Source organism: Diprion similis, chromosome 10 (assembly GCF_021155765.1).
Source record: "Diprion similis isolate iyDipSimi1 chromosome 10, iyDipSimi1.1, whole genome shotgun sequence".
Classification (NCBI taxonomy): Eukaryota; Metazoa; Arthropoda; class Insecta; order Hymenoptera; family Diprionidae; genus Diprion; species Diprion similis.
Window position 1 is genome coordinate 10797186 of NC_060114.1, and position 13009 is coordinate 10810194.

General features: G+C 42.3%; 1 protein-coding gene across 2 annotated transcripts in view; it reads right to left on the reverse strand.

The window, feature by feature from the left end:
• The window catches only part of LOC124411139 (semaphorin-2A), a 282298-nt gene that overhangs the window by 1114 nt on the left and 268175 nt on the right, over positions 1 to 13009 (reverse strand). For both annotated transcript variants that reach the window (XM_046890059.1, XM_046890060.1), the window contains 6 exons: positions 7914 to 7976; positions 6576 to 6683; positions 4654 to 4924; positions 893 to 1123; positions 393 to 806; positions 27 to 303 (listed from right to left, as the gene is read on the reverse strand). In XM_046890059.1, coding sequence (XP_046746015.1) covers positions 27 to 303; positions 393 to 806; positions 893 to 1123; positions 4654 to 4924; positions 6576 to 6683; positions 7914 to 7976 — 1364 coding nt within the window. The remainder of the gene's footprint in view (positions 1 to 26; positions 304 to 392; positions 807 to 892; positions 1124 to 4653; positions 4925 to 6575; positions 6684 to 7913; positions 7977 to 13009) is intronic.

Here is a 13009-nt window from a genome sequence, read left to right on the forward strand (position 1 = left end):
GGTTCTTGTCACGTCAGTACACTTACCCTGGTTCGTAGGGCTTGCAGGTGTTCGTGTCCTTGTCCCATCCGCAGTATGGATCGTGGACACAGCGAAGACAGTTGTCGTAGCGTCTCGAACACATGACCAAATCGATCTGCTTGATCCGATGGTCCGAGGCGACGTAGAGCGCCTTGTGTTCCTTCGAGATCTCCATCGCCTGGATCGGTTCGCCAGGAGTGACGTCAAAAACGTCCAAGAGGATGGACTGGGACTCTCCGTTTCCATCGAGCCATTGAACGACTTTGTGGACTCTTCCGTCGCCTTGAAAGAAATTTAGTAAAACGGAATTAGTTTGACGTTGACTTGAGCAGTGGAAATTATCGGGCCTGAAAAAATGGGCCGCGACTCACTGGATCCGGCGTAGTACACCGTGTAGTCGAGGTCCATGCCGACGAAGTCGATCCTCAGCTTGTCGACGACCAGTCGAGTGAGCATTACGTCACGTTTGTAGAATACGGGCTTCTCGTTCTCGTGGGAAATCGCCGAGTCCATCAACGGATGTGACCTGATGAAGTTGAGGACGGTGTCAGGGAGTGTCTCTGTGTCGTTCACACACTGGCCTGGCCTGGGCTCGGGTACTTTATTCGACAAGACGGGTAGCCAAGCGCTGCTGCTGGTTGCCTGTTCCTTGAACTTGCCACGGAACGCCTCCTGGATTGCGTCGATGTGGAAGGAACAGATGGCCGAGCCCATCAGACCGTTTGTCGACGTCGTAAACGTGCCGTAAAAGTGCGTGTCATCACCTGGTACTTTGTAGATACTCTCTGGACCAGAAAACACTCATTATAGTCTATTGCGAAAGCAGTTCTGGACGGATATGTGGACTCTAGTTCATCCTACGTTTACTCACGAATCTCATTGAAGTAGAATGGAAATTCCCCAGGGATTGAACAGTTCAATCTCGCCTTCAGATACGTTGCCCAGTTCTGGGCGAGAATGTTCTTCCCACCGGTGTCACGCTTGCACACACGTGCTACCCTCGAGTAAACGCTTTTACCACAGTTTATGTATTCGACTGCAGTCTCCCGGAAGAAGAATAATACGTGGCTTCCTATGTCGAATGATCCGACGAAATTTGGTTCTGAAGCAATTAGACAAGACATTCTTGAGTACTGAGACAGTTTCCCGGCCTCATGTTGAGGACTCATGGTTATCAAAAGTTCATTGTATATCATATATAATATGGCCGAAGATATTGGACATTGAAGTGTATCATCAGACATGATCTTTCCACAACCAATTTCTATCTTCCAGCGTTTGTGACCCTGCAAAGTCCAGACCAAAGTAGCAACGACTTACTTCTTTCGATTCCTTACTTACCTTTCGATTTTCTTGCTAATAATAACTTAAGTTTTGTACATACATACGTTGTTCCTCAAATAAATACTTTAATTATCCATGCATCAACCACATGATTAGTACGTCTACAACATTTCATTGGACTCTGTCTGTACTTTAGGTGTAATTTATCACAAAGATGAACAGAAACCGATCGTTGCCGAATTAATTTTCCGGGTCAAATTTGAAATCTAAAGTTACAAGTATCAGAGGGGGGAGTAGGAAACTAGAAATAAGCTCGGCCAGGAATAATTAACCCTGCTGCTGTACAATTAAGCCAGGGGATCACGTGATATCCGGTAGAATGTAAGCGGAGGATGTAGGATAACTTCCCGAGTACGTCGGCCCGTGCTTGGAATGTATTTGTTGGCTTGTAGTGAGTCGGAATCAGCTCTTGCCACTGCCTGCATCGAAGTATGGGGCGCATAATTTCTTGCGACTCGACTGCACAGCCCCGGGAAGCGACGACCTTTTTTTTTTTGGGAATAAATCGAGCGTTGAAGTAGCAAGAATTTGAGGGAGGAATTGGAGCCCAGATTTGAAATGCAGGGCTCCGAGCCAAGTGGACCGACTTTATACCGCCACTCGGCGAAATCTGTATACAAGATGAGAGCAGGGTGCTTATTGAGGGGGAAATTTTTATCCCCGACAAAAACTTTCGCTCACCGGTATTATCGGTCTGGATAAGAAATAGAACTGAATAAAGTAATCCGCGCGAATACTGACATCCTGCACCCCAACTCACCAAGGATTACCGCTGAGGTGCACTCTATCGATTTTCTTTATTCCGAAATTTGTTGTTTGAAGGGTAAGATCAACTATAAAATTCAATCCGAAAAATTGATTTTCTAAGATTACTTGATAATGAAGTGAAAACCAATTGGACGTTACTGACTAACAACAAACGATGATGTGTTCAATGCCATTTCACCCTCCGAGATAGCATCCCTTACTCTTTTGTGGTAATCCTTGAGGGTAGTTTTTACCTCTTGAAAACCTGAATTAGCACACAAATAAAATATAACTCTGAAGTTTCCTGATATACGAAAATCTATGGCAGGGGTACACCCGAGTACTGTCCTTGTTAGTTATGACTTTGCAGCTTACTCTCCTGGCCTGTATACACCATGTCCGGATTATTTGCTCTTTATGATTTCCGATCTGGTGGTTTGTGCCCCCATCGTCCTGCAAACAGCGGTTGGCTGAAATTCAATATCATTCGGACTACATTCGGACAAAGCAACTCGTCCTACCCGAGGTGGTGTGCAGGGTCTGGTGATGCGGTAACTGAGAATAACGATCGCGTATTTCCCGAGGAAAATGTTCACTGTTGCGAGGGTGGCCGGTTCGCGGTTTCTGTAATCTGCAGCCGAGAACTAGGTGTCGCTTAGCAGAAACGCGGCATTGCATCTCGCCGGTTTTAGGCGAAATTCTGGCGCTACTTGACGGTGGACTCTCTAATCTTCCTCACAGTCCAACGGTTGGACCGATTGTCTTACTTCAGGCAGAGGAAGTTATATCATGCGAGTACTGTCTCGATTTAGTGCCATCCATGCTTCCAGCGCTTTCGGAGTTTCTATTGAACAACGAGACGGCCGCGGGGGCCAGAGGATTGCGGTTTTCGTAGGTTCGGAGGTTGGCACCGAGTCCCTCGACTCGTTGTCGTCGAGGCTTCTCGTCTCATTTTGAAAGAGATAATTTAATTAGAATGCAAAGTTCACCCTCCGTCTTGACTACCGCTCGAAGGATTCCTTTCAAAATTAATCAGACGTCGCGCACTTAAATTCCACCCTCGGAAACCCCAGGATATCGCTTTTATTTCGATCCCGAAACCTCTTTGAAATATCGTCTACTGAATTTCGAGACCACGTGAATTCAATTGTGGATTTCGATTTCCCGTTTTATATCACTTTTCCTTTTTACCTCTCTTTCCGATGCAGCTCTTTCTTTACACCCTAATTTTTTCACTCCCACAAGAGCAAGCTTCGGCACTAAAGAACTGCGAAATAATTTGTCTCTTCAACCGGCATAACTGAATTATCTATATTATCTGAATAATACTTGATCAAGGCTGGATCAAACGATGACCAAAACCAGCATTGTTTCACTGTAATTTGTGACCTTGTATCGAGTATGACCCACATGTATTTCAGAGTTGGCTACGTGAGCGTTGTTTTACAATCTAAGACCGTTTTCGCCCCAAAAAAGTTGTATTTTATACAGTGATTTACTTTGTACTGTTCCTGCTTGCAATTCTCGGGTAATGTGAAAACAAACAGTATAAACCACGGTAAAAACGAAAGTTGAAAAGAAGTTTATTCCGTAACCTTTTTTTAATTTCCATTTCATCCCCCCCCCCCCTCCATTCTCCGAATCTCTTGTCGCATCCAACAGTTATTTAGAGCTTGCTTGTACGGTTAGCTCGCTCTCGCGCGTTTCCATCTCTCTTTCCCTATCGTTCTCTGCCCTCTCAGTCAGGCCGGGAATCACATCAGTCTTCATTGTATGTACTTTAGACTTGACGACGGGCACGTGAACCCATCCGTCTCTCGACTCTCTCTCGCGTATTTAATCAACGCTTTTACTAATAGACAAACTCAATATAGAATGGCCCTTGATGTTAACACGAGAGGCGCGAGGGTGTCGGCAGTAGGGAGAGTCTGGCTTTAAATTAAACGGCGAAACAAATAGCTAATCATGGGTCCTGTGCGCGTGTTTCACGAAGGGTTCGGGCTGGTACCACGTGACGTGCTGCGGAGGCTGAGATCCCCCGCCTAGGATTCGAGAGGGACGATCCTTTGCAAGATTCAAATCGCACTACTTCAGGCTTGTCATCAGGAGTTGATACCAACGCCAATGAACTCCGCCTTTCAAGCTCAACGACTCGCTAATTAATTAGGCAGGACGATATCGCCGATACGACAACTCGATAAGAACTTTGAGAAGAAATTCACCTAATCACTAGAAAACTTTAGGACACTTTATTCCACGCTTATCAAAAGCCAGAGGCTCACTCTCCGAAAGCCTAACGAATGGAAAAGAGGGAACATCGTTCCAGTCTTGTCGACCCTGCTTTGACAGCTACTCATTTCGACACGAGATCATCAAGTCTAATTGTCATGTTGAATCCCGATCTAGGCACAGGCCGAGCACATTAGCCTCTGAGAAGTCGAGACTAATTTTGAGAATTAATTCAACCAAATTGAAGTGTAAATTTCAGGTACTTTGGGCGAAATGGAAACGTGGATAACGACGAGGAGCTACGTTACTTACTGTCGAGCCATTTCGAGTCGTATTTGAGGGTCCGTCTGAAGCTGAACTCCTTTCGTCCGGTGGTCAGATTGTACAAGTCAGTCCGGAAAATGACCGTGTCGGCTTTTGTAAACTCGGCGTTCGTTCCGGAGTAGAGAGCTGGGAGTTCGCCAGGATTTCCCTTCTCCACCCAAACGGCTGTCGAGTTGTCCGCAGGATCATACGGGCATTTTGCTATCCCCATACCAACACCTGGCACAAACTCGTGCCGCGGTAGATGCGTCAGATTGCTCTGAAATTTTAAAACATTCATTTTCAAGCTTCCCATTCGCCTCGTGCTCTGCACACCCGTGCCAGTTACTTTCATGCGTCGTTACAGCTTTTCAGATTCCGCGGAGTGCTTTTAGCAAGATACTTAAACTCAAACCTGTGTTCTGCCTTATTATTACACAAATTATATAAAAACCAGGTATGTCACGAAGAATAATTTAACTCAAGGTGAGTAGATTTTCTACCGAATGTAAAGATATTTCGGTTCTTATTACACTTTTAGATCGATAATTCTAAATCAGGATTAAAGATGGTTCTTAAGTAGATATGATTACCCAAATCCTGAATGGACTCTTGGAACACAGTTTCCAAAAATGGTGTCCAAGTATACAAATTTCAGGATATTTTCTTGATATTCTCGTCTGTTTGACAAAGTTTTTTAGGATCTAAATAGAGCCAGGCTCTGAGCGATTTTAGGAAGGTAAGATTCTCACGGATTTGAAGTTCTGTTACTTTACATTCGTTAACCATCTTCGCTCTTTAACACCTAATTAAAAAACACAGTTCCGAGTACAAGACGAAAATAAGTTTTCGTCGCGATTACGTGACACTTATTCTGTGTGACAACTGTCACTTGTATGAATATTTTCTACTTAATTGATACTGAGAAACTGTGTCAAACTACAAGCAAACGGATCGAACGTTACGATAACATGAAAAAAAAAAAACTTGTTACGGACAAGCGTAACACCTGTGTTAAGTAATTAATTGTGTTTGATTTTATCACGATTCCAACAAAATTCGAACCATCAGCGTAAGAGTAAATTTTCTATTGACTATAAAATTGGAAATCCCTCTGGCAGTATAACATCGTCGAAAAAGGTAACAGATCGACTGGGTAATTCACGTGGGTAGATCAATCTATACATGTGCCTTGGGGGCCTGAGATATTGGACTGAACGTTACCGAGCGTCCATCAATAGTTGGTTAACTGAAATCAATCGAATACATCGAATCAGTGTTTAAAGGCTGAGCCTAGGGACCGGCTGCCCGGCATTAATCTCTCCCGGTCGAGTAGCAGGCCGACAAAGGTAGGGTTGGAGGGCGTCTAGCACACAACCCTTGAAATTGGAGTAGCTGACTAATACATCGTTCGATTACAACGGATAACTATGGCAATAGGCGAGCTGCGCGCGTATCGGCAAGGCTCAATTCGCAGAGGCGAAGGTATAGCTCCAAGGCGATGTCTACTCGGCAATCCCGTAATACGTGTTCCTGCATACCCGCACAGAAACAAGGATGTATGTATATATGTACAGGTGAGACACGTACAACCCGGCCCATAAATTGACCCGGGATCTTTTGACCGGAGCTATTATACAACGGTAATGACGTGAAATTTGCCTAAGAAGATTAGGGAAGACACAGGCACCCCGAAACCCACTTAAACGGCGAAGCTCCTCAGTCCTTGAACCAACAAGAACACTCCACTGTACTCTGGAGGATAATAATTTTCAACGTAGTGAGTAAAATCTTTTTCTTGGAGGGAAAACTTTTCCTTATATTATACCTTGGATGGGACGTTGTTCGAGTGGATTGGGGATCCTCGTTACTTCCGGTCTTATTTTCAGATTTAATGATGTTATACGTGTGAAGCTGATTGCAGTACTTACGTATATCACCCAGTCTTTGGGCGAGTGAGCGTTCGTTCCGCACATGTATAGGCGATTCCCTTCACCCATCGGCTGTATTACTCGAATGTGATTGCGGCAGTCGAAGTGCTGGAACATGTAATATTATTTTGTATAACCAAATAGGTTACTAAACAAAAATGCATAAAACTGTCGAACATGGTATTGAAAATAATAATTTATTTATTTATTTACGCTTATCGACGAGCCATACAATAACATTTGTATAAACGTATAAACTGAATGTAAAATTCAATTCAAAATTGTCAGAAAAAAGAATGACAGTGAGGATATCGGACAGTTATCGTTAAAATGTACATGACAACGTAAAGTGGTTCGGAGAAGGTTTTACAAGTATATAAATATTGAAAGGAGCTCGAATATCAATACTTTTAATCCCGGACTTTTATATTTTTTATTTCAAGTGTCGACGTGAATTAATTCTCGGTCCATTCCCTGATCAAGATTTATATCTTTCACACTTCGCAGAGTTTTCTTTACACACTTCAAAATCGAGCTCTCATCTTCGAGTGTTGTATTCCGACTGATCCGCTCCAACCTTCTATCCTCGATACTTACTTCACATCGAATACATCGTAACAAATATTTTCAAGTTGATCGTTGTCTTGAAAATTTCATCACGAATTACAGATAAATGAATATCAATAAATAAATCGTCGTTCGCTTTTAGTTTCCGATGTGTGTGCGAGTTTTTTACTCAGTTTTTTTTTATTTTTATTTTCTTTAAATCTCTTTTACTGTTTTCAAAAATATTTATACCCTCGACGATATAAATTTACGTTATAACGGCTGTACAAGCGAATTTTACCCGACTAAAACACACGTTTGCACCTGCGAGGCACGCTGCAGGCTTGATATTCTACACCAGCCAGAGAGAGGGAAATGCAAATCAATTGAAGTTGGACAGGAGAGCGTGATAATGGAAAAATATTGTGCCCACATACACGTGTGACGTGTACATTTTAATCACGTAGATGTTTTATTCGTATTGCCATTTTGCTGCGTTCAATTGGGCGGGCGGAATAAAATGACGCAGGATAAATGAATAGATCTACCCGCGTATATTATACGCAGATTCACCTTCTCGACGCGGATCGGTAAACGTGGTAATAAAATATACACTGGTTGTATGGAATGTTTTTTTTTTTTCTTTCTTTTTTTGTTCCAATATACAACAAATAAAAAAGTTGTACACGTTTGATTATTATTATTATTATTATTATTATTATTTTCTTTTTCGAAAAATATTTTTCAACAACTTTTGAATTCGTTTTGTAAAGTTTTTTTTATTTCACTCACCTCTGACTTTCCTTTCGACACACAATTGGCCACGTTGCTTGGTTCCAGATTTAGAGCGTCTCTCTGTAACAGAAAATAAAAAAAAAAAATTTTCAATGAAAAGCTTCGGTGATGTAATTACTTTTGAACAGAACGCGTATTGTTCGAGTGAGTAGTTGGGGTCGGAAACCGGTTTGTTTGCCGCATTATACTTAACTTGATCTATCTGTTCTTATATTATCCAAATTCTGTTCGCAGTTTACTACTAGTCGTTTACGAAATTGCGTGACATAAATTATTCATACGTTATAGATGTTTTCCCAGGCAGTGCTAAAGTGTGAAAAATTTAATTAGACACTGATTCAATTTTTTCAATTTTTCAGACTTTCGAAAAACAAATTTTCTTTCATAATTTTATCATTTTAAAATATCACATTAACTTCCAACTCTAAAGTTTTAATCAATTACGTGTGTGTGTGTGTGTGTGATTTGAACCCGGAGAAAATTCCAGAAATCCAACGAATGAATCAATTTTATTTCATTCTTCGATAAATTGGAAAATGATTTCTTACGTGACAGTTACTGTTCTGCGATTTTTTTTTTTTTTTTTTCTTTCTATACCCAAAACGCTTTTTTGTACAACCTTCAGAAATGAAAGATTGAAAAAAAAAAAAATCTCTACGCTCAAAAATAACGATCGAATTTCCCTCGGATTTCATCTATTAGAAATTTGACCTGTGCCAAAAAAAACTGTGAAAAAAAAAAAAAAAAACAACAAAGAAAAAAAAGTCGTTAACCATTCGACCGAAACTTTTGTAGGTACACGTGGACATTGAATATCTCTGGTTTTTTCATCGCTTGGACGAAGGATGACTAGCTTTGACTAGCGAAGCGTGGCATGAAGGCTCGTCTATGCTCGCCTAGCCCTGGCCAGAGGCGTCTTAGCGCGAGTGGGAAGTACACACTCCATATTTTTCAGTGGTGAAGAGTGCTTGCCGCTCGGCTCGCCCGGCGAGGAGATGAGAGCTCGAAGGTGCGAAGAGGTGCGGGATTTATCAAGGTGGTGGTGGCTGTGAGCAGCAGGACCGCGTTTCCTCACTTCAAACGCAGAGGTGAATAAGGTCAACGACGTACGGCTCGGCTGCGCAAGATGGTTAGGCCAGGAGGCGAGTTTAACCTGCGAATGCGTTCCTCTTTCCTCTCGTAAAAACTTAAACGAAAGAAGAGAGGAGAATAGAAGAAAAAAAAAAAAAAAAAAGAAGAAGAAGAAGGAGAAAACAAGGCGAGTTTAGAAACGAGCCGCGAAGCGTGAGTCAGGCGTGGCTGTCGTCGGCACCAAATTACCGAATAAAACGAGGCACTCTTCGACGTCTCGGTGCCATAATTTTCTCTCCGTGAGCCGAGAATAAATGTAACGTGTAATCGACACGACTAGGAACGTGGCGCGTGTTTTCCTTTATCTTCTTTCGTTATAATTAAGTTCGACGTGTGCGGCGCAGCGTTAATACTGACGGTGCTTATCATGGAGGTCGAGTGCATACTAGAAAGTAGTGCAACCCCCTTTTCATCCGATTCAGTAGAGCCAGCCCCCCCCCCCCCCCCCCCCGCCTTCGCCGTTCTCCTCACCTCTCCACCACGTATAACCCCGTCGTCACCTCGCGGTACTCGAGCACCTCTGCAGGCACCTACTTCATATTCTGCACACGCCCGTTTCCAACGACCTGCATAGGTTTATCAAAAACTAACGAAGATCGTGTCGATATTAATTCCAATCATAAATTAAGCTGACTCACGTTATGTTATTTTAATATTTTTTTAGTAGGGTTGACTGTTCGTGAAAAGTCAGGTGAACACTTGGCAAAATGGCCTTTTAAATCATTTCACGTCATTCGTTTCAAGCTCTCGAAGTTTGAATGTTAAGTCACTGCAAGGTGTATGAAGTGATTGTTGTGGTGTCATTTGAAGTTTCTTTCTGATTTCGTAGAATTTATGTGAATTCATGTGAGTTATTTGAAGTACTTCAGTCGCCAGATAGTAACGTACGGTATTCCAAGTACTTGTGGTAACCTCCATTTACTCATGAAGTGGACACAGTTAGACGCAGACAATTGAAGTCATTCAAAGTCTTTCGAGTCACCTGAAGTCCCTGTGGAATGTTGGTTAAAGCTTCGTGAAGTAATTCAAACCGTTCTTGAAATTAAGCATGACGTTGCAGAATAGTTAACCTCTTGATTTTCCTGAAGGTTCGAAATATTTTTCATGTTGACTCTTTTCCGAGCCACGATATTCCGACAATCGGTCAACTAGTGAGAACGTACGTCACTCGAAGTATTTTATTCACTTACTATTCAGCGAGTATTACTGAAATTGGCGTTCATTTACCATCACGCTTGCTATCCAATGCCTAGGTGAATATGAACATCAGATCACCTCATCAAGAAACTTATACACTTTGAAATTTCTTCGCAAATCCTTCAGACTGGAATTACTAACGACACGAATTATGCTTCAGGATACAATCGATATATATTAGAGTGTAGAGAGGAGAAAAATCTTATCTCCATTACTAATAGAAGTTGAAAATCAGGAAGCTATGTTTAACTTTGTCGAAGATATGAGTATAGGAAAAACAAGTATAAACGAACTAAAATGCCGTTTCTATCTTAACTAAACCATCTGGACTCAACTACAGCAAAAGACTGTATTCGACCAGAGACAGAGCTGCTTCTACTCTTATTGTCAGATAAAATTTAATCAGCGCTCGGTCCAGACGAGAGACATTCCTTTTTTCTTGTCCAGCGATAATGATCACCAGGCAGTTGTAGATACAAGACAGGGTTAGAGTTCCTGAGTAACTAACGTCGACGAGTGAATGACAACCCCTGATATTTCTCCACGTCATCATCACCTTTGGGAGCTTAATCAAGCCAGCATCTCTACGCTTCAAGCCTTCAGAGCTGAATAGAGATGTCTCAGATCCGGGCAAAAGGAAGGGCGAAGGTGGAAAGGTATAAAGAGAACTTTGTGGACAAGGGGCGAAGGGGGGGGGGGGGGGGGGAGGCGGGCAGACTCTACGGTGATTACACATGGCGCAGGGCCCTCGTGTAATCAGTGCGCTTTTTTCTTTCGTCAAAGTCTCAGGTGGGTACCTGTGATGCTGTCCCGTAAGCCACGCTGTGGCTGTCAACTGTTACTTTAGGTTTCGGTTGTCGCCTCATCGTCTCCATTATCCTCGCCACAGGGTTTACAGACGAGAAGACCGGAGAAGCGCTGAAACTTCTTCGGGGTGGGTGTCGAAAAGTAGAACGGCCACACAATACAAGTGTCAAAACGTCGTGTTTTCGGAGAGTTGAAAATCCAATTCATCAATTCTTGAAAAGGAGAAAAGCAAAGTCTACAAAAGGAGAAAAAAAAAAAAAAAAAAAAAAAAAAAAACAGTCGAAATGTAGAAAAATCATTCTGCGTTTCATTTTTTTGGACAGTTCTTTGATTTCGTGTACGGATAAATATCGGCAGTGGTCAAGATTGAATTGTTTGAAAACTGACTTAACCTTTACCTAAGCAGACGTTATGAGAAAGTGAAAAGTTTTGTCTTCTAGGAGTGGAAGGGAATCATAAACCTCATAAATGCTCTCCACCGAAGTAAACCAGTGGAATATTTGACTTCATTTAAGAGATGCCTCTCGCCGTAAAAACTTTATCCAAAAGTTCTAAGAACCGTGATCAATTTATTCAGGCTCTGCATTATAAAAACTTTCATGAATCAAATACGACTCTCGGCACGTAAACGTGCCGCAGAATCTTAGTTACTAGCAAAGTCGAAGTTCTCTATCACTTGTAACGCGTTTGCAATGATAGTCTGAGTGTCTTCTTCTATTATATAGAAACTATTTGAAGATCAAAAATAATTATTTGCTGTTGTGTTCATGTTGGTTAGCATAACAACTAGTTTCATGGTTGTGATTAAAGATTATCGGTCTTTGGTACTTGAAGAAGTCAAAGATTTTCAGCCTTTGTCATGAGTTTCATCGGATTTTTTTTTTCTTTCTCTGATTGTAAGACACTTTCCTACTAAACCGATCTACCCATACTGAATACGGCTATTTTTACGCCAGTAAATAATCTGTCTACATATCCACTAAATGTTGAATGACATCGGGGAAAGAGAAACACATTTGGACACGAGCAGAACATAGATATAAAATCAATGGCGTCGTGTCATCTGCGATGGAATGATAGGCCACGCTTTTGCGTAGGATATTATCACCCCTCAAGTGGTTTCCCATTCCGCGTTTAAACCTCAAGAAAAAGAGAGTGCTTTTCACGAAAAGAGCAACGAGGTCAGCTGCGATAAGAAACCAGGGTGTTTACCGCTGTCGAGGGTGTAACTCTTCAGCTGCTGATGTAACGTTAGTGCGTTTTAACGAGTGAGGTCGTCTTTGCTTTCGTACCTCGTCAAGGATCGAGATAAAAGAAGCTGGATTAGCTTCTTACACGACTGCGAAATCGCGATTACGTTGCACCGACTAGAAATCACAGCACAGTATGAAGTGGAAATTTAATTATCGGTACCTACCAGTGGATAGTGATGATTACTATAACGGGCGGAGAAACGGCTTGGGCTGCAGATACCGCTGGGTGCGGTAATGGGTTGGCTTTTAATTACCGGCGAGCCTTCGGTTAGCCGTAGAATTTAATGCTGCCAAGGATGGATATCAATAGCCCCTGCTTATTACACTGCTAGTGAGTAGTCGGTCGGACCTATTGGCTGCCAGAAAATTTTTAACGCTCAAGAGAAGGGAATTGACGATGGTTGGTGGTCCAGGTAGGAGGAATACGTGAACCGCGCAATTCCCTGCACCAGCATCCCGGCTGGCGGCTACCCCATTAATTATTCCCGACTATCGTAGAATCGGGTTTCTCCATTTGTTTGAATAACCACGGATACGAATATTGCGAGTGAGATAAACGGTGTTGATCACGGGGGTGTGTAATGAAAGCGTTGAGGCGGTAGGGTTGATACGATAAATGATCAGCCATAGGAATTTCGAGATTTCATTCCAGGCTAGATCACGACGATAAGGAAGTTGGATGCTGGAAGTTACCAAGTTGAAAAT